The sequence below is a fragment of the Chiloscyllium plagiosum genome, chromosome 38 (genome assembly GCF_004010195.1).
Source record: "Chiloscyllium plagiosum isolate BGI_BamShark_2017 chromosome 38, ASM401019v2, whole genome shotgun sequence".
Lineage (NCBI taxonomy): Eukaryota > Metazoa > Chordata > Chondrichthyes > Orectolobiformes > Hemiscylliidae > Chiloscyllium > Chiloscyllium plagiosum.
In genome coordinates, this window is record NC_057747.1 from 29,432,710 (window position 1) to 29,453,834 (window position 21,125).

Below are 21,125 nucleotides of genomic sequence, written 5' to 3' on the forward strand. Positions count from 1 at the left end.
AGTTCCTCTTTGAATAGCATCAATTTTTATGTCACCAGGAAAACAGATCATTTTGTCTCATCCTGAAGGTGGGAGCAGCCTGGATAACACTGTCAATCTCTTCACCCTCTCCATCTGAGTGATAGAAACCCCTGGTCACTCACCATTAAGGTCTTTATCAGGAGTACTGAACCCATAACCTTCTGAGTGAGAGGCAAGAGTCTGAGGACATAGCTGCACCCTGCCCATTATGTCTTTTACTGCAATATCCTATAGCACACTCAGAGATCTATAATTTTTAATTAACAACATTGATATTCAATTTAAGCACAGATGAACATATTATCGACTGGCAATCTGTTCTTGCCATAGAGAGCTTTGGGTTTCAATTTAGCTGCTAAATAATTATCATTCCATGTAACATCCCTCGTTCACAAAAGCAATACCTGGTTTTCTTATCTCTTATTGTTACAATAAAAAGACTATTGATTGCTTCACAAATTGCTACATTTAGAGATCCAATTCATCGAAGTACGAGTTAATTTAGTTGGGAAAGACAATGTAACACACAATTACAGAAGAAACGGTCCTTCCCGCAATGCAATTAAACTGCTCGTAATGTTCTTCTCCTGCAACAAGGCCTCAACTCATAGTGACTCAGCAAAGTGCCCTTTATACAGCTTTCACCAGATAGTTAAATCTAATCACACTCCCATAATCATCCAGTATTTAGTCTCTTAACTTACAAAGATATTAATATATAATTGACAGGACTGTTAAACAAAAAAAGCATTGCTTTCTGTCCAATTATATAATCCTTAATTGTGAATGTGTGTATCTGTTCTGTTTGCTCTATAAGTTAACATTTTCTACTTAAGAAAGTTTTAATGGAAGAGATCGTCTTTTGAACATTAACTCAAGTCTTTTCTTTAAATGTAGGCAATATATTAACAGCAATTTCTGCTTTTCTCTCAGAGTTAAATTTATAGATATCTTTTTCTTTTTATCTATCTTTCAATATATCTACCTTTAACTATGAATGTATTCCTTTAATACATTTTGAAAGTACACATTCCACTTCAGAGTAAATGTTAACAGTATAATAATAAGTTAAAGAAAGCCTTTTTGATTCTGATTTGCAAATGAGAACTTAAAAGCTGTTCTGCCAAATTCCCCCAAGATGTTGCAATTAAACTCTTGTTGACTTCACGCTGTGTTTGCTTTCTGCAATCAGTGATTGTGGCCTTTAAAGATGCGATGAGTGAAACAAAACTGTACTACTTTTCCAGAATAATATACTGCTCATTACACATCAAAATATTGTTCCCATAATGAAATTCAATTTTATCCAATCCATATTGTATCATGAATATATATACTCTATATCCATATACACATTCAGTCAACAAGCTCTTACTGCCTATTGTTATGATTAGACAGGTTACTGTGTTAGCTTTACCCATTATGAATTCCAGTGTCCACTTTCATAAAGGAATTGCTTATGTGCACTCAGAACAGTGGCAGTGTTAGAGCAACTTAGTTCAGTGTCTGACAACTCCTTCTCCTGTACTACAGATGTTTGTTCTGCTTCCCAAATTATTACAGGATTTGTTACTAATTTTTTTATCTTAATAAGAGTAGGCTGTCTGACTAACCCTAACCCAAATAGGCACTGAACTATTCTCATCCTCTAACACTAGTACATATGAAGATTATATTTATCCTTGCCATGAGATATTGTCTAATAGCACCTTAACAAAGCCATGGTCCTAATTGATAACACGAATTGCAATGAGGTTAATGTTCAGTTAACCTCACTAACTGTTTACTTAACAAGTCAACTTTCTGCCCCCGACAGAAAAAAACCTGCTTCACTTCTTTCAAAACAATGTACCACCAAACACACTTGACTGGACATTATATTTCGAATAATTCCATTCTATTTGGTCTGTGATCATAAACAGGGGGTTGTCACTGTGAGAGAGTCACTTACTGGGATCCAGAATTTAGCTGTAGAGGAGCTGTAGACAGTGTACTTAACCAATAGGAACATAGTTCTTGTTGCTATGGGTGTGGGTGAGGGCATCAACTGCGGGGAGAATGAGCAAACTGACCACAGCACCATGGTCCAGAGCATTACTGAAGTGAGGGCCGAGGGGGGAGAAAACAGAAATGTAGTATTAACATACTATTTTATGCAGAATAATGTCTATTCTGTTCATTAACAGGATGAGGGAATCACTAGGCAGGCCAGCATTTGTTGCCTGTCCCTAATTGCCCAGAGGGTGGTTAGGAGTTAACCACATTGCTGTGGGTCTAGAGTCACATGGAGGCCAGACCAGGTAAGAACGGCAGTTTGCTTCCCTAAAGGACATTAGTGAACCAGATGGGTTTTTCTAACAATCAGCAATGGATTCATGGTCACCATTAGACTCTTAGTTCCAGAATTTTATTGAATTCAAATTCCACCATCTGCTGTGGTGCGTTTCGAACCACAATTCCCAGAACATCAGCTGAGTCTCCAGATTAACAGCTCATCCCATACACACACCACCCTCTGCATGAGTTGCCCCTTTGGTCCCTTTTATATCTTTCCCTCTCACCTTCAACCTATGTCCTCCAGTTCTGAACTCCCCTACCCCAGGGAAAAGACTTTGTCTATTTATCCTATCCATGCCCCTCATGCCCCTCATGATTTTTAAACCTCTATAAGGTCACCCCTCAGCCTCCGTCGCTCCAGGAAAAACAGCCCCAGCCTGTTCATCCTCTCCCTATAGCTCAAATCATCCAACCCTGGCAACATCCTTGAAAACGTTTTCTGAACCCTTTCAAGTTTCACAACATCTGTCCTATAGCAAGGAGACCGTAGGTGTTCCATGTAGGTACCAATTACATGAATAGGCCTAGGAAAGAGCATGTGTTCACGAATTACATACAGTTGGGCCTAGATTCAAAAACAGAACCACAAAGATAATAATCTCAGGGTTACTATCCAAGCCATGTGGAAATTGACATTGAGTAAATGAGATTAGAGGTGTAAATATATGGCACAAAGACAAGTGTGAGGGAAATGGCTTCCAATTCATGGGGCACCAGCACTGGGGAAAAAGAGAGCTATTCTGTTGGAGCAGGCTTCATTTGAACCATTCTGGGACCAGTGTTCTGGTGAAACATATAACTACAGATGTAGAAAGGATTTCAAATCAGTTAGATGGGGGGGGGGGGAGGGTTCTATTGACTGGAAGTTTAAAAGAAATGAGAGCACAGACGTTCATGGTAGTGAAGAGCTGAACAATGATCAAAGTGTGTCAGGGAGATATTGAAACTCTACTGAGAAGAGTGCTGCAGATACTAGAACCTGAGTCAGTAATGATTGTAAAAATGCAAAGCTTAAAGCCCTTTATTTTAATACATGCACCATTTGGAACAAGAGAGATGGCACAAATAGAAATAGATGAATGAAACTTGATAACAATTACAGAGACATGGTTCCAAGGTGACCAAGACGGGGAACTCAATATCCAATAGAATTCAATATTCTGAAAGAACAACAAAAAGGAAAAGGAGGTGGGGTAGGATTGTTAATGAAAGAAGGCATCAGTGTCATGGTAAGTAGTGATATAAATACAGTAGGTCGTGATTTGGAATCAGTTTGGATGGAAATCAATAATAGCAAAAAGAAAGAAGTCATTAGTGGGAATCCTCTATTGGCTCCTGAGGAGTTTCCTTATCGCAGAACAAGGTAAAAATCAGGAAATAATGGAGGTGTATAAGAAGGACATTAAAATTGTCATGATGTGGAGGTACTGGTGTTGGATTGGGGTGGACAAAGTTAAAAATCATATGACACCAGGTTATAGTCCAATAGGGTTATTTGTAAGCACTAGCTTTTGAAGCGCTGCTCCTTCATCAGGTAACTGGTGAAGTAGGATCATAGGACACAGAATTTATAGCAAAAGATCATAGCGTCATACACTGAAATGATATATTGAAAAAAAACCTAGATTATTGTTAAGTCTTTCATCTTTTAGAATGGGTTACAGGTTTCAATTCATTAATATGTAAATCCCAGTACTTCTTTCAAGTCACATTCCTGAGATAATTAAGGTATTATTTAAAACAGGTGACATTTCAGCTCAGACAATGTATGAAAGGTGTGAGGTTAAAGTCTGTCTGTATCCCAAACTTGAGTCAGACTGGCTCTACTTCCAAAGTAGGAATTCATAAAATATTAAATGAATTATAAAAAACATTGACTGCCTACAGATTATGTGAATTTTGAACAGAATAGAATGTACCTGCAAATACAGCTCTGCAATGCAAATGCAATCATCATGAGTGGTTTAAATCTGCACACCAACTCAGATAGTCAAGGGTAACATGAGAGATGAATTTGTAGAGTGCATCAGACATTGTTTCTTAGAGCAGTTTATTGCAGAACATACCAAGTACAGGCCATTACAGATGTAGTAATTTTATGATTAATAATAGATCTTGTAGTTAAGGATCCCCTGTGGGTAATAATCACAAGATAGTAGAATTTCAAATTCGCTTTGTGGGAGAGCAACTCAGATCTCAAACTAGTGTCCTCAAATTAAATAAGGACAATGACAAAAAGATTTGTCTCAAGTAGGCGGGGAAAATAGACTTTGGGGAGGATCAGTGCCAGACACTTACATAGATAATAGCAAAAACTTATTCTGGTCAAAATGGAAGACTTGATGAGAAGGATGAACCACCCATGGTTAACAAAGGTGGCTAAGGAGGGTATCCACTCAAAAACTCAGGTGTACAAGGTGGCAAATACCAATGTTCGGCCAGAGGATTTGGACTTTTTAGAAACCAGCAGCTGATGGCTAAACAAAATAATCAAAATGAAGAAAATTAATTACAAATGTAAATCGGCAAGAAATATAAAAATAAATAGCAACATCTTCTATGGATTCATAGAAAGAGAATAACTAAACTAAGTATGGGACCCTTGGATGATGCATTTGGATAAGATGAAGATAGGGCCAGCTCTGATTTATCACCATTCATATTTGAATACCTTGCAAGTCACCATCATCCATGAATCAAGACATTATTTGGCCAAAATGCTAAAGAGCTTCTAACATCAAAAGCACCAATTAACAAAGGGGAGAAAACTGGGAGACAAACCCAGATTTTGAACGACAGCATTAAAAGAAAAATCAGACACGTGTAATGATTCTGGCTCATTCATTTCTCAAATAGGTTCTCAATGGATTCTCCAAAGGGGCAGTAAGTCTAAACTGGCACTGCACCAAATGATCAAAATTCAGAATATAGACAGTATCTTCACAAAACCCATACTACTGTCCTCAGATATTCAAACAGATTTATTAATACAATGTAAATTTTTAGTTGCTGGTACCTCTGGGAGAAGACACAGCTGCCCAAGCTACATCAATATTCTTTTGTTCCAGTGGTATTTCGGAATTCTGAAGAATTTCTAATGATCAAACAGAATTTTCTGTGAAGAATATTCTTTGCAAACACACACTGGTGATTTTGAATTTGTGGTTTAACTCCCACAGAATGACTGAAGCGAACACATCATAGCCTTAGGCTCCTCCTGGCTCTAACATAACCATTGGCATGGCCTTCAAACCATTCAATACCTAAAGCAAAGTTAGAGATACCTAACACTCAATCTCAGAGATAGTCTCTCCCTTCCAAAGGAGAAAACAAGTTCAGCTAGAATGCCAAGATTCAAAGTCTGAATCATCCACTGGGAGTCTGAAAATGTTTGGGGGAAAAGTATAGTTAGAATCACAAAATCCCTACACTGCAGAAAAAGGCCATTTGACCCATCAAGTGTGCACTGACCCTCCAAACAGCATCCCACCCAGACCCAATCCCTCACCCTTTCCCCATTGCATTTTACTGTGGTCAATCTACCTAACGTGCAAATCTTTAGACTGCAGGAGGAAATGAGAACACCAAAGGAAATCCATGTAGACATGAGGAGAACTACATACACAGCCAGCAACTCAAGGTTGGAATCAAATTCCAGTTCCTAGATCTGTGAGGCAGCAATGCTAACCACTGAGCCACTTGAGTTCTTTAGGTTTTGGCCATTGCGGTGAAAGGATATATTGGTGAGAACCCAATAGCTTCTTTGTAAATGTGATTGTCTTTATAAACCAAGAGAAAGCTTGTTATAGTACAGGATATCCCCACAGGAGGATATTTTTCACTGTATTCTCTGTTAATGAATGATTTGAACAATGCAATATGCTTATGGTAGAAATGTGAAACTTTCATGGTGAGAATTTCCCAATAGTAAACAGATTAGAACATTTGTATGATGCATGAACGTGGACAAAACATCTACTTCTTGCTATGGGTGAGAGTGTAATATGCTCCTTCAGAAAGCTGAGGGCAGGATAATAGAGAAAAAAAGAGACAAACTTCATTGCAACAGGCTCTTTATACATGTTGAACTTGTGCAATAGAGAGCTTAGTGGAAAGTGTTCGTAAATTCAAAAAGGAACTCAGTACATTTGGCTTAAAGTAAATAAGTGATGAAAGGGCAAAAGCTCTAAGTCAATCGCTTGGACCCAGCAAATGAATGAGAAATATAACTCCCAATCCTAAATAATCTCAGGCCTCTTTTGTAGCCCCTCATTAGAAAACATTGCAGACTGGGCAGTGAAGTGACAAATTGATTTACATACATAACTACGAGGTAATTACCGAACAGAAACCTCAGCTACATCGCAAGAGAAACAAAATTGAAAAGGGTAGAAGAGCAAAGGGATACATAAAAACAAGTGAGTAAATCATTGCAAATACCACTGCAGGTCAGTTAAGTATTTAAACATTCTAATAAAGCACAGAAATTAATTTTGAGGCATAGAACTCAAAAGTAGTTACATGATGTTAAATGAGTACAAGACCTTGGTTTGGATGTACATGTGGCAGAGTTCTGGTCTCCAAGCTATAAGCTCTGCAACAAAGGAAGTGCTATAAATAAAAAGCTCAGTTATTTTCAAAATGAGATAAAATGAGAATATGAGTGTAAAGGAGGGAATACACTGAATGAGAGGAAACTTGTGTGGAGAATAAACAGTACAGCAAATGGCCAGATTCTGTATGCCCTACTCTTCACAATTCCACCCAATTTATTTGATCACCTCTGACAGAGAATGATATCACATGGGGAAATGCCCAAGATGAGAATATCTGAGGAAGGATCTTGTTCCTGTCAATTTGAAGAGAGGCATTTCTCTGGGTTTGTGGAACACACACAGCAATGTCCCAGCTGATCACAAAGGGGTTCTCCCACCAGCTACCCAGCGGCTCTCGAGGAGGTCGATGCAAAGGATGGTTCTCTTTGCTGGTTTCCATACTGTCATTGAGGGAGTTGAGGAAAGCTGAAAATTAATCAGGAAGAGAATTCAATGCAGTGTAGGAAGAGACTATGGGCCTAGAGCAGGGAAGTGGGATTAGTGTAGGGAGGAGTCTATTTTTGACAGTACAGACTTGATGGGCCAAAGGTCATCCTCTGTTTTGTCTCATACAATGGTTATGTGATTCCAGGTGCTGTACTTGGCTTTTCACAAAACCAGTCTAAGAGAGGGATACAGAGACTATGATGCCTGATAGTTGGTGGTTGGAGGTATTTGTCACGAGGGCATCAGTCCAAATTCAGGTCTGCAATAAATTTTGAGCTTAAACAATTAAACTAGAAGTTATACCTAAAAATAGATGTTAAACAATACTTCACAACTTTCTTATTTAAAGATGGCAGGGCAGGGGATGTTATGAGCTGGAGGAGTAGGTGGACACCAGTTTGATCCACAATACAGTAACTACATCTTGCATTAAATTGTTGCAGTTTGAGAGTTTTTATTGTGGCTGGATGAGGTGGAGTCCTGCTGTGCACTGCAATGCAGCAGGGAAAGATCAGGGGAACAACTGAGCCTGGACACTTAATTCCACGAGGCAGTCACACCCTTTCATTTCAGTGCTTTAGATTTGACCTGTGGGATAGGAGGGTGTGACTATAAATGAAGCAGGAATGGAAATCCAGAGGGCAGGGGAGTTTTGGCAATGCCTCAATCCCTGTAATTGTCCAAAAGCCTTGGGGTCTTACAACCTGTGTGGATGACTGCAGGGGTGATAACAAACTGACAACAGCTATCTGGTATGGGTTCCATTCAAATAGGAAGAATTAAACAGGATATACTCATTGTAGCAGATAGTATAATTTAGGGAGATAAATACTGTTCCCTGCAGCTGAGAGTGATGCAACGAGCTATTATGCATATGGCCCATGCTGACTGTGTACTCATTGGAGAGGTGAGAATGCTATAAAACATGGTTAACTACATCATCCTTTAATGGTACCCAGATCTTTTCAATCACATCTGTACTCTACCACTATGAGAACAGCATTGAGCACCATACCTATTCCTAGCATACCCTACTCCAGAAAGAGACCAATACTGGACGCAACTTCACTCTGTGTTACTGGTGACCAATAGCTTTACACCGTTTACATTGGCTGCCAGTCACATCCCCACCCATTGGCTGTCAGTGATTCTCCAGCCATTGGCTGTCAGTGATTCCTCCACCCATTGGCTGCCAGTCACGCCCCCCACCCATTGGCTGTCAGTGATTCCTCCAGCCAATGGCTGCCAGTCACGTCCCCACCTATTGGCTGCCAGTAAGCCCTGTATATGTTGAATATGAGGTATTATCTTTTCCATGATGAAAGACTTGAACTTACATAGCACTTTTCACAACAACTGGATGTATCAAAGTGCTACGTAACTAGATGTAGTGTTGAAGTGTAGCTACTGTTGAAATATAGGAAACATGGTAGCCAATACATATACTGCAAACTCCCACAGATATAATCTGATAATGACCGGGCAATTTGTCTTTGTGGTGTTGATTGAGGGATAAATATAGGACAGAACAATGGGGAGAACTTCCTACCCTTCTTTATTCCCAGCCAACAACCTCTCCCTCAATGTCAGCAAGAGGAAGAAGCTAGTCATCTCCTTCAGGAAGCAGAGTAGAAGATATGCCCCTGTCCTTGCAAGGTGCTGAGGTGGAGATAGTCAAGCTTCATGTTCCTGTAAGTAAATATCACCAACAAGTAAATATTACCAACAATCTCTCCTGGTCCATCAACATCAAGAAAGCATACCAATGCCTCTATGTCCTCAGAAAGCTAAGGAAATTTGGCATGTCCATAATAACTGTTAACAATTTTCATAGATGTACCCCCAGAAAGCATCCCCTGTCCAGTTGTATCACAGCCTGGTATAGCAACTGCTCTGGCCAAGACTGCAAGACATTACAGAGAGTTGTAAATGCAGCCCGGTCTATCACGAAAACCAGCCTTCCTTCCACTGACTCTGTCTACGCTTCCTGCTGACTTGGGAAAGCAGCCAACATCAGCAAAGACACCTCCTACCCCGACTACCTTATACTCTCTTCCCGCCCTCTTCCATTGGGCAGGAAATACATACGTTTGAAAACACGCATCAACAGGTTCAAGAATAGCTTCTTCCCTGCTGTTACCAGACTTATGAACAGAGCCCTCATATATTAGAGTTGATCTTTCTCTGCACCCTCTCTGTAGCTGTAACACTGTATTCAGCATTCTGTTCTATTACTCTGATGTACTAATGCTTGCCTGGATAGCACACAAAACAATACCTTACACTGTATCTCAATTCACGTGACAATAATAAATCAAAGTAAATCCAAGTAAGCAGATGGACCATCATTTTAACATTTTATTCAAAGAAGGCACCTTTGACAATGCAGCACATTCTTGGTACCACCCTACAGTATCAGCTTTGCTTTTTATACTCAAGCCTTAAATTTAGTCATAGACCCAGAACTTTATGACTCAGAGACAAGCACGTTATCTCTTGAGCCAGAGTTGACACCTTTGGTATCAGAGTCGAGAGTGTGGTGCTGGCAAAGCACAGCAGGTCAGGCAGCACCCGAAGAGCAGGAGAATCGATCTTTCAAGCAAACTCCTTTCATCAGGAAAGCATTGCATGCTGCCTGATCTGCTGTGCTCTTCCAGCACCACACTCGTGACTCTAATCTCCAGCATCTGCAGTCCTCACTTTCGCCACCTTTGGATATCATAGTGGCATGGTGGCTCAGTGGTTAACACTGCTGCCTCACAGTGCCAGGGATCTGGGTTCAATTCCAACCTCAGATGACTGTCTGTGTGGCATTTGTACATTCTCCCTGTGTCCGCATGGGTTTCCTCCGGGTGCTCCGGTTTCCTCCCACAATCCAAAGATGTGCAGGTGAGGTGAATTGGCCATGCTAAATTGCCTGTAGTGTTAGGTGAAGGGGTAAATGTAAGGGAATGGGTCTGGGTGGGTTACTCTTTGGAGGGTAGGTGTGAACTTGTTGGGCCAAATGGCCTGTTTCCACACTGTAGGGAATCTAATCTAATACAGAACATAGGAAGAGCACCAGACATTGTTGCTTAGCATGAGGTTGTGGTATGAATTGGGATAGTACAAGAGCACAGTGAGATTTGGGGTGTTTACAAGCTGGGTGTGGGTCTTGGTATAAATTATTCCATAATTAATGACTAGCATCAATTAACAATTCAACATTGCCAAATATTCTGAATGTTAAAAGGCTATATTTACAACTATGCTAAAGCATTATTAATTCATTACTGTCATTGTTGGGAACAGTTTTTGGGGTATTAAACGTGTCTTAATTATTTAGTTAAATGTTATTACTGTGTTATTGTACTATAAATTTTTAATAGTTTTCACACTGTAGATTCCTTAAGCATAAAAGCCTGGCCAGAGAAACCATTTAAAATGAGGCAGGTTTAATTCGACTTAAAAAATGAAGATCACTCCTTCAGGTGCCTCTAATTGGAGCGATATGAAGAGTCAGTGGTCTCTTCAATGCCATACTTGATTTTACATTCATTCCTTGAAGACTCTTGGATGCAGTGGCAGGAGGCCTGGATCAAGTCCCAGCTGCTCAAGAGGTGTGTAATAACATCTCTGATCAAGTTGATCAGAAAATATCTATATTCATCTCTTCCTTTATGACCTGGCAGACTCTGGACAAAACTTGGCAAAAGAAGTTGGAGTAGAAGTAGGCCATTCAGCCCATTGAACTGGCTATGGCATTCAGTTAAATCATGCCTAATTATCTCCCTCCATACTACCTTCACATGCAAACTCAATATCCTTTGATGTGATTAGTTTTGAGAAACCTATTCATTTCTGTCTTGGACCTGGTGAAGTTATTATTGGGGCATAATCTACGAGAGGGGCTGGTTGGTGGCAGAAGCATCCTAGGAAAGGGCTCTGATGAAGAGTCATCAAGACTTGAAATGTTAGCTTGCTCTCTCATGGATGCAGTGTGACCCACTGTGATCTCCAGCATTGGTTGTTTTCAGCAGATTTCAGCATCCGCAGTAATATATTGCTAGGAAAAGGCAAGGTGTTGAAATATAATTGGAAGCATACTTTCATGGTTGTATTGGTGGAGGATCAGACTGTGCTGATGGAGAAGCATTTGAACAATATTGGGGGGGTGGCGGAGGGGGTGGGGGAATGGGGCAGATGTGGGCACAGCAGGAAATGGTTTATCCACACTCTGGGTGAGGTGGATAGTTTGAACGAGCCTGAAGAGAGAGGCAGCAGATGGATTGTTCACTATTGTTTCATTTTCAGATCTTTCTGTCACAAAGCTGGTCCTTTTTTTTACTAAAAACTGTTCCTTTTCTCAAGAATATTGCATCCTTGCTTTTTTTCAGAGGCTCATAAAACTCTCCTGGCTCTGAGGTGACTGGTTTGGTACAGAGATGGAAAGGATGTCGAGAGGCCTTTGGTTTATATGTAAACAGATGAGACTTCAGGCCAAAGTGGTCATGTTTAGAAGTGACCTGTATAATGAAAGGGAAGTTGTCAGCTCTCTAGCTGAACAGTTCTGTCCAGAACTAGTTAGGAGTTCAGCTGTGTGGAAATAGGCTCTCTCTCTTCCTGCCCTTCTAACGTCAACCTGTAAGCATTTCTTCCATTTTTACTGTTTTTAAGGGGTTTGCTTATTGGGACTGTTGTGTATATTTGGAACAGCGTAATTAAGTATAGTTTGGATACACTGAATTTCGTAGAGGTTCTTTATTCTGTTCTTTATGTTACATTGTGTAATTTTGTGAATATTTTTTTGTCAGTTGTAAAACATGGCAGTCAATCGAGCTAACTTACTCCGGATAATTTTCACTGTACACTTACCAAAACAAATTGCAAAGTTATTGTCTGGGCTGCCTGCTTAAGAATGTTTTGATTAGTTTGGCCTAGTCTATAACATTTCAAACGGAGAATTATGTTCCCACTATTAATAGCATTTTTCCAATGACCACCTGTGTTACTACAGGCCACAGAAATATTGTGAAATGCATTGATGTCATCATTAACAGAATGGAAAAAGAAATTTCACACAATGCATTTGCCCAATTGCATCAGCCAGCAGCTTAGACCTTCATAATCACAAGCAATGTCATTCTTCATCCTTGTGGAATCCTTAGCATGATCCATTTCAGAGGGGTGGGTATGTGAGGACAACGCCTGCTGCTCTATGTCTGTATAGCTCCTCAACATTAATGGGATTACAATATTGGTAAATATTGGCAAAAAAGCAGGATCCACCCATTCCATGAGATCAATGGATTTTGGAGTACAATGTGCACTTGTGCACCACGGGAATAGACAGTTCCAGATGTAGCAACGCCCCACAAGGAAGCAATGCACTTTCATTTTTCTGCAGTAGAAGGCCAGTGAATACTTTAACAGCTCAACAGGATATAAATGTTTCATACAGCAGTAATTGCTTTTGACAAATAACTCAGGCCAAAGAAAAGTCTGATGATTGACCAAGATACTGTGAGCCTGTAAATCAACACAGGGCACTGCTGTAGCAATGAGCTTCGGCGTATAAATTTCATACACCAACAACAAATTAATTCATGACCAATTCATAGAAAAGACTTGAATTTCATGACCTGCAGAACAGCTCTTCATGGAGGACAATGATTTAACAGTGGGAAAAGCCACAACCTTCACAGTCCAAATTAAGTCTGTCATGTTCAATTGAAAGAGGTTACACAGAAATGCTCTCTCAGATTCAAGACAATGATTGGCCAACCAATGATTCAAGACAATGATTCGAGTGCAAGAACTACAGATAAAGAGACAGCAGGAGTCACATGACCCATCATAGTCTAATAATCTTAGACACAAGGCCAAGCTCAAATCAGTTCACAATGCTACATCAAGCTCGCAAGAAAACATAGCTCATTCTTAAAGTCAAACCATCATTTAAAAGCCAGCAAGTCTGAGAAGGGAACTTCATCACTTTGCCATATGTAGGACTCTGTTCCTGAACATGGCCCATGTCATGTTTATACCATCCTGGATGAGAAAGCACCAAGTCATTTTAAAGAATGTTCAGTCAAGATTACAGGTATCTCAAAATCGCTTTTTATCAACGTTCTTGTTGAATGACAAACTCTACCATAATTATTTTTCATAGCTTATTCTAATTCCAGAGACAGAGCTTTTCAATGTCTCAATTATTCCAGTTTTGGGAATGACTGTAGTTCTCAGTGTTACAAAAAATGTAATCCTAGACAGGATCGTGTTCTATGCAGCCAAAGGCAGAAGCCTAACGATGGTAAACCTTGATAGGCTTGGGTTCAAATTTTAAAACTCAAGGATTCTATAAGGATTCTGTGGAGGGATTCTATTATGATGCCATCATTGACATGTTCGAAAATATATTGTACACACATATCCTTCTTTATTTGCTCAAATTGAGAAAATTAAGGGATAACCATGTCAACACATCAATTCCACCAGTTTCACAAAATTTGAGATAATTCCTATTTGCAATCCATGTTGACATGTTAAAGAATTTGAAATGACTGAAGTAGATGTTATCATTGAGTGAATTAATTGATATAATTGCAAGATGCAAAAATAGTGATTTTAAACTACTCTTTGTTGACTGCCTTAAGGTCAGTTTATTCCACAAAAGTGATCTATTTCCTGTGATCCAAACACTGTCAATATTATTTCATGACTCTAGTCTCCAAGAAGCTTGACATGTTGACAAAGTAATCTCCAGATACTACTAATGGAGCAAACACCATATCGTTGGTTCCTTAGAAAGATAGGTTTCAGTACTACAGTACTCACTGTAGACAATGTTCCATACACACAGTGTTCCTAAAGATCAGTTTTCTACCTTGTCAGATGTTTAGGGGATTTTCAACCTACTTGACAATGTGTTGTCCATGGAAGGAATGAAATAGAACATGGTCAGGGATTATCAGTGGTGCTCACTCAACTCAGACAATGTAATTTGATGCTCAACACAGAAAAATGCACATTGACAGTAATGAGATGAATTTCTGCATGTACAGAGTAACTGCAGTTGGTCTGAAAACTGAGCATGACAATGACAAAGTTATTCATATGCTTTCAATCCCACCTAACGTGAAACAGTCTACATCATTTATCAGTACAACCAGTTTTTATCACAGCTTGATCTTCAGCACATAGAGATCATGGGGCCTCTTCTAAAACAACTGTGCAAAGATGGACAACGGGAATGGACAATATCACAGCAAACTGTTTCACACATTACAGGCAAAATGCATTTCTGGCAGTTGTCATGCATCTCAACTCACTTGCAGAAACATGCAACTTAACAAATGAGTCAGGAAATGCACAGAGCTGTACAGGACACTAAAGAGACAAAGACCTAATCATTACGCTTACACCTGTTGTCAGGATACAAGCACAAATGCTCTACTGGAAACCAGGAAGCAATAGTCTGCATTGACACTAATGAGTTTTCGTAAATATACATCTGTAGTAGAAAGTTCACTTTTAGTATTGATCATCAAGCACTGACTGCATTGTTAACCATCTCAATACCTGGCCATTGACCTCTGTCCACCTATAATGGTTTGCATTGGGACAGCTCTGAGGTCAAGTCCCTCATGCATTCAACGGCACACGCTCATCTGATAACACAGAACCACAACCTCAAGTTGGCCAATCTCAGTGCCGTCAACAGAGATCTTTATATCTCAAAGATTATCTCTGAATTTAGAGCAAATCAACAACTTGAACTCTAAGTAATGACTCAGTCTATTTATTGTTTATTGTTTAGGATGATTTAATTTGATACAGCACCTTTCACTTTACAAGGGGGAAGTAAACAAAGTGTTCAATTATTTTGTGTTTGTGTCTCTGCTCTCTGCTTTCACTGTGCAATCAATTCAAACTTGAGAGTACAGTAGTTACAGAGAGACAGAGTCTGAACTGAGGCAAGAGAGGAGACATTTTAAAGCCCAAATAGCAACTGGCATATTATCTCAGTGTATCTCCAAGGCAACAAATACATTGAAGTTAGGCCTAAAATTATCTCGTCTGTCAGGAAAATTAAGAATCAAGAGCATAATGTTACAGCTGGAGCTACGCCATTTAGGAGATGAATCAAGGCACCTTCTTCACAGAAAAGTTTGGGAAATCTGGAATTCTTTCTCTCGAAAGGTTTTAGGAGCTTCTAAGACAGATTGTTACATATTCAAGATAAGTCAGGGTGTCAAAGTTACTGAATTGAGTTAGGGTCAGATTTATATGTAATTTCACAGTGTCATATATTTCAAATACTTGGGAGAGCAGAATTTTTATTATAGATGAAATGTTATTTTCTATAACACCAACTTACTATAAAATTAATCCTTTTACTCCTTATAATGACAGGAAAAATCTCCATGACACCAAAAACATGAATTTGAACTTCTTACAAAGAATAATATATTCTGAGATGTATTTTGTATGTAGGCAGACACTCTCTATGATGTGCTGGATGTATTAAGGCTATTGGCCTATGGTTTTACTTGTAAAAGACAAATATGACGAAATGTGAAAGCTTAATGATTGCCTGCCTAGTCCTGACCATGTCCAAGCAGCCAACGCAAGTGATTTCAACAGCTGCTTAATCACTTCTTTTATGTGACATTAAATAATGCAGCATCCAGAATGCAATAAGAATACCGCAGAAACGTCATTCTGCTGCCTTCAACTGAATCCATTAGACACAGCCAATATTGTCCACTGGATATTATATTGTAATCACCACTACCTATCAGACAAAACAATGAGGTGAGATCCACAGCATTTAATAGGAAGCTATTCTTCAAACACAGTTGACAATAATATCTTTCATTTATAAAGAACCTTTCACAGAACAAAGCATCCCACTGTGCTTTACAGGATCAGCACTGGGAAAGTGTGTAATAGGTAAGCAACATATTAGAGGCCGGGATTAAAGGAAAGTGAAAAAGATATGCTTTGGAGGACAGAGCAAAAAGTAGTAAGATTGGAACTGGGAAACAGAAACGTGGAGATGTAACAACTATAGATTCTGATACAAATGGTAAATGGAGGAGTGAATGAGTGAAAGAGGAACTGATATCTGAGTTGGGAATGAGAGCAGAAGGAGATCGATGAAGAAGGTGGAACAATAGCCTGGAGGAATTTAAGAATAAGATATTTAAATCTGATATGCTTGAAGAACAAGAGTCATTGAAGACCCTGGTCATGGATATGTGTGCAAGAAGAGCAGCGTTCTGTATATAAGGTATATAGCTATGGAGGCATTGGAGAAATTAACATTTTGTGTGAATATGCATTAATGTTTGGAACCTTGAGAAATGTAGGCAGAATCTAATTAGAGCTGCCATTCTGAAGAGGTGGTTGATTTCAGCAAATACAGGCAATGCAACACAGAAACATATCTGCTTCTTGTTCCCATTTTACAAAACAAGTGCAAATACTGTTCAGGTTCAAAATTGCTGTTTTCACTTCAGCTGATGTGCAACCAAATTGAATGCAAAGATTCACTCTGGTCATTACTTAATTACTGGAACCAGGGATCAGATGTTAAACATTGCATGAAAACATGAAGACTATAAAAAGCTGCTGGAAAAAGATGAACAAAATTGTTTCTTTGGATTGTTTAATTATCATGTGAAAGTTGACAACATTCTAAGAAAAAACCTGTTAGTGCAAATTTATTCTCAAACCTTTTCTGTAAATAAAATACACAACAGAAATGAATGAATAAATCTCACTGTTGGAAGGTGTATAGTTAATTCTGAATTATATCAGTTCCTTTGGTCAGAGATGCCACTGCAATATTCCCACTAAGCTAAGTAAGAACTGTCTGTTCAAACAAACAAGAGGGCTCCTCAAATTCTATTTGTCCATATTCCTAGCTTTCCTGATTACAAATACTCACCTGCCATTCCCTGTCCAGTGAAGAAGCAGGTTACTCATTCTGCTTCTGCTTCTTATAGTAACAATAAATGTTTTATAAAAATTACATTGACAATTATATAAAATATTACATTAACCAATTTTACTGTTCAGGAACACAGTGCAGGAACTGAAATTGTAGGTGAAATTGTGCATTTGTTTAACAATCAAGAACATCCTGGTGATAGTGTTGACTAGGAAAGACCTCACCAGACTGTTCCCAATGATGTTATATTCCTGCATTAGACATGTGTTATGGGATCCCAATGAACCAAGCATGCTTCAAATAAGGTTCTCTCCAATCAGCAACTGCTCATTGTTATCTTTTTCAGTTGAACTATCTGGGGAAAGAATCTGTTCCTAAAGTTTCATCATGATGTTTTCTAAATCTGGGCTTGTCCATTCTCTTGGACTGGTATACACCTACGTTCAAGTGTCATTTGAATTAAAATTCATACTGAATTCAAAACCATCAATATTGTCCATTAGTCAATTGTCCATTAAACTGATTAGGTCACTCACAGGTAAATATATTGATAAGGTCACTCAGAGACAACTCCAGCCTGAGCCCATGACATGGCATGGGGTCTGGTGGGAAGTGTTCCTTGTCACAATGTATCACTGCCATTTCAGACACATTGCAATATGTGTGCAGTCAGTTATCAAAACAAGTACAATTTTTCACTTCACTGATAAGAAACAGACACAACAGGAATATAAGTAGAAATTAAAATATAATAGCAGCATTAAATAAAAACCAAGGCACAAACCAGAAATAAAAAAGCAGGTTGAGGAATGATGTCAGGAAACATTTCCTCACAAAGAGGGATTAATATCGGAAAAGATTCTCATAGGATTTCTTAAGGTAGGAACTCAGGAATTATCCAGCAAGCAGTGAGATGCTGCAATATCACAGCAGGGGCCACTGTCTTTTCTCTAAAATATGAGGTTGGCAATATTTTGTAGGATACATTGCCTTGTAAAACCTAGCCTCAGCTAACACCATGTGATAAAGTAGTTCCATGTGGGCAAATCTTGTGCAACAGGTAACTCTCTCCAATTGCAGTTAGTGCTAAAAGACATGACTGTTATCAATGTTGGGACACTGCTTGTCTATATTCATAGGGAGTGATTAACAACCACATTGGATTGACACAACAACGTCTGCTCCTGTAACTGCAGTCCACAAGCTTTTGGTTCTGTTAACTCACACCACAACTAACTATCTTCTCAAATAGTACCAAGCAGTTCAACAAAACAGAATATATAAATGTGCCAAAAGGATGATGAAATTATATTCAGTTATAGTTCCAACATTGTGTACAGCTTGTCAATATTCACCAGGCAATCTGCAAATGTAAACTGTTCCAAAGGTAACTGCATCCTACACGGTAAATGATTGATTCAAGTTTGAGAAAACAGTTCCCCTTCAGTGCTCACATTGCTCTGGGCTGCAATGCGAGGCGGCACAGCAGCCCTACAAATTAAGTTTAAAAAAGGGGGCAATTCGGGGGAGAATTATCTGCCAGTGACTTTCTTGTGTACCCTTGTGGCTCCTGTGGGACTAGGGAAACTTGGGAACGGGTCTCAGGAACGTGTGTAAGCAACAGTCAAAATGCATCGCATTACATTCCTATAGTGCAGTTACATTCGATTTAAGAATGTAAAAATAAACAGCAAAACCCTTCCTCCGGGTTATTGCTTTGAAAACATCACATCAATCTCTCCAGCGAATCCGGGAGGAGGGGGTTTAATGTGAGATAAACAGGAAAGCGACAGGTTCCAGCCCTGGCCAGGAACTACCTCGCTGTTCGAGTCCGCCAGAGTCTGACGCAGTGGACATCTCGGAAGGTGCAAAACGGGCTCATGCATTGGCTCCACAACAGTCCCACAATTCGACAGAGCAGCCTCCGCTTCCCAGCTCCATTCATTCCTTATCAGACAGCGCCCACCACCGGCTAACACCAGGCACCGGCTCTGTCTGAGAGAACCGAGAGACTCCAGGAACAGCTCCTCACTCACCTTGTCCAGGGAGACCCGCATCTCTAGAGCGCGAGTAACTTACAGCTGAGGGCAACTTGAAGGCCTGGGGTTAGAGTGTGAACCTGGGGCAGAAGGGTGAATGGTATTTTGAGTTTAGTTTCATTGTTTGCGTTTCCACTTACCTTCCTGAACCGTCTGAAAAGGATTATTCGCCTCAACAAATTTGATGGAGTATGTTATTTTTTCGCTTTGTAAAATGTCGTCATTGAGACTGAGATCAGAGACTGCCAGTTGGAAAACTTCATCATCCTTAGCTGCACTTTCCTCAAAGATTGCTCCTGCGGGAGAGAAAGGGGGGAGCTGAAAGCACAGGTTCCTATTTACTGCAAGCCTTTGTTCATGAGAATTAAAACAAATGAACTGAAAAATGCAGAAATTATTAAAGCGAGGCGTTAGCATCCCCGAACCTGAACCAGCAAAAGGCGAATCATTTCAGCACCAGGGAGCTGTCCACTCCTGAACCTGAAACAACCTCAGCATTGGGTACTCTCAGAGAGAACAGGCAACAATACACACTGTCACAGTAATCACAGTTACAGCAGCCCGTTACTGTAAGTGACCTTCATTGTCACTGTAAGAGATCCTGAAACCCGTGCCCCGGTGAGAGATTATTGTCATTAACTTTGAGAGGGACAGAACACATGGCCCAGGGTTGATGACGTTGTGGTGAAGAGCCACACTGAGTTTTTCCAGTTTAGCCTCACTGAGAATCCTCACCGATACAGGATTAGCGCTTCTCAGTAACTCTCTGACATCAACATATTTATTGGACAAATAGAACAGTGTCCCGGCGATTTAACTTTTTTCTTCCAAACAAAAATGAATTACAAAGAATTACAGATCAGAGCAGTTGTTTCCATTGCAACCTTTTACACAATAATTGGTTTCTCCGGACGGTGTGAAGCCCGGGTCTGTGTAGATACAGCAGACTCCCCCACCCTCCCCACATGGCAGGGTAATGCACAAACCCGGCCCGGGGAGTTTTATCTTGTACGGAGCAAGCCTCCGTGAGTGTTCTATAATGTCAGAGGCTGCATACCGAGGTCCTGTACAGTCCAGGCCTGTGTAGTAAAACCTCCTGTACAGTCCCGGTCTGTGTAATACTCAATCACAGAACATTTACATGACAGGAGGCGGTCAGTCGGCCCGTCATATCTGCTGGCCTTCTGAAGGGGCAATTCAGCCAGTACACTCTCCCAATGCGCTGCACATTTCACTCTTACAGATCATGTTCCCAGTCAAAGGCATTGAAATTGTAATTGGGGAACGGTGATCCGATCTGTTCGGTATCATAATGAGGCGCGCTCACTGGGTAAGGGGCCGCAGGGAATGGGCTATTGGACTCAGCGCTGGGGGGAGGGGGGGGGGTCTATTCGCAGCTGGAGGCAAGGCTCCGGGTCCCAGGCACACTGCGATGGCCCGCTGCCTGTTTGTATATATCTGTGTCTGTATCCGTGTGTGTCTGTGTCTGTCTGTGTATGTCTGCATTTGTGTGTCAGTCTATCTGTATGTATATATATATATATGTGTTTGTGTGTGTCTGTGTATCTGTCTGTGCCTCTCTGCGTGTCTGTCCATCTGTCTGTGTGTATATCTATCTCTGTGTGTCTGTCTGTGTGTCTGTGTCTGTTTGTGCCTATGTGTGTTTCTGTGAATGTGTCTCTGTGTGACTGTGTCTCTGTTTGAGTGTGTGGGTTCGTGTGTGTATCTCTGTACATTTGTGTGTGTGGG

General features: G+C 40.0%; 1 protein-coding gene across 1 annotated transcript in view; it reads right to left on the reverse strand.

Moving 5' to 3' along the window:
* The window catches only part of LOC122541732 (glutamate receptor ionotropic, delta-1-like), a 662,279-nt gene extending 642,319 nt beyond the window's left edge, over window positions 1-19,960 (reverse strand). Inside the window, exons 1-2 of the mRNA XM_043678619.1 lie at window positions 19,945-19,960; window positions 19,517-19,672 (exon numbers count right to left, since the gene is read on the reverse strand). Coding sequence (XP_043534554.1) covers window positions 19,517-19,672; window positions 19,945-19,960 — 172 coding nt within the window. The remainder of the gene's footprint in view (window positions 1-19,516; window positions 19,673-19,944) is intronic.
* Window positions 19,961-21,125: the final 1,165 nt, after the last annotated feature.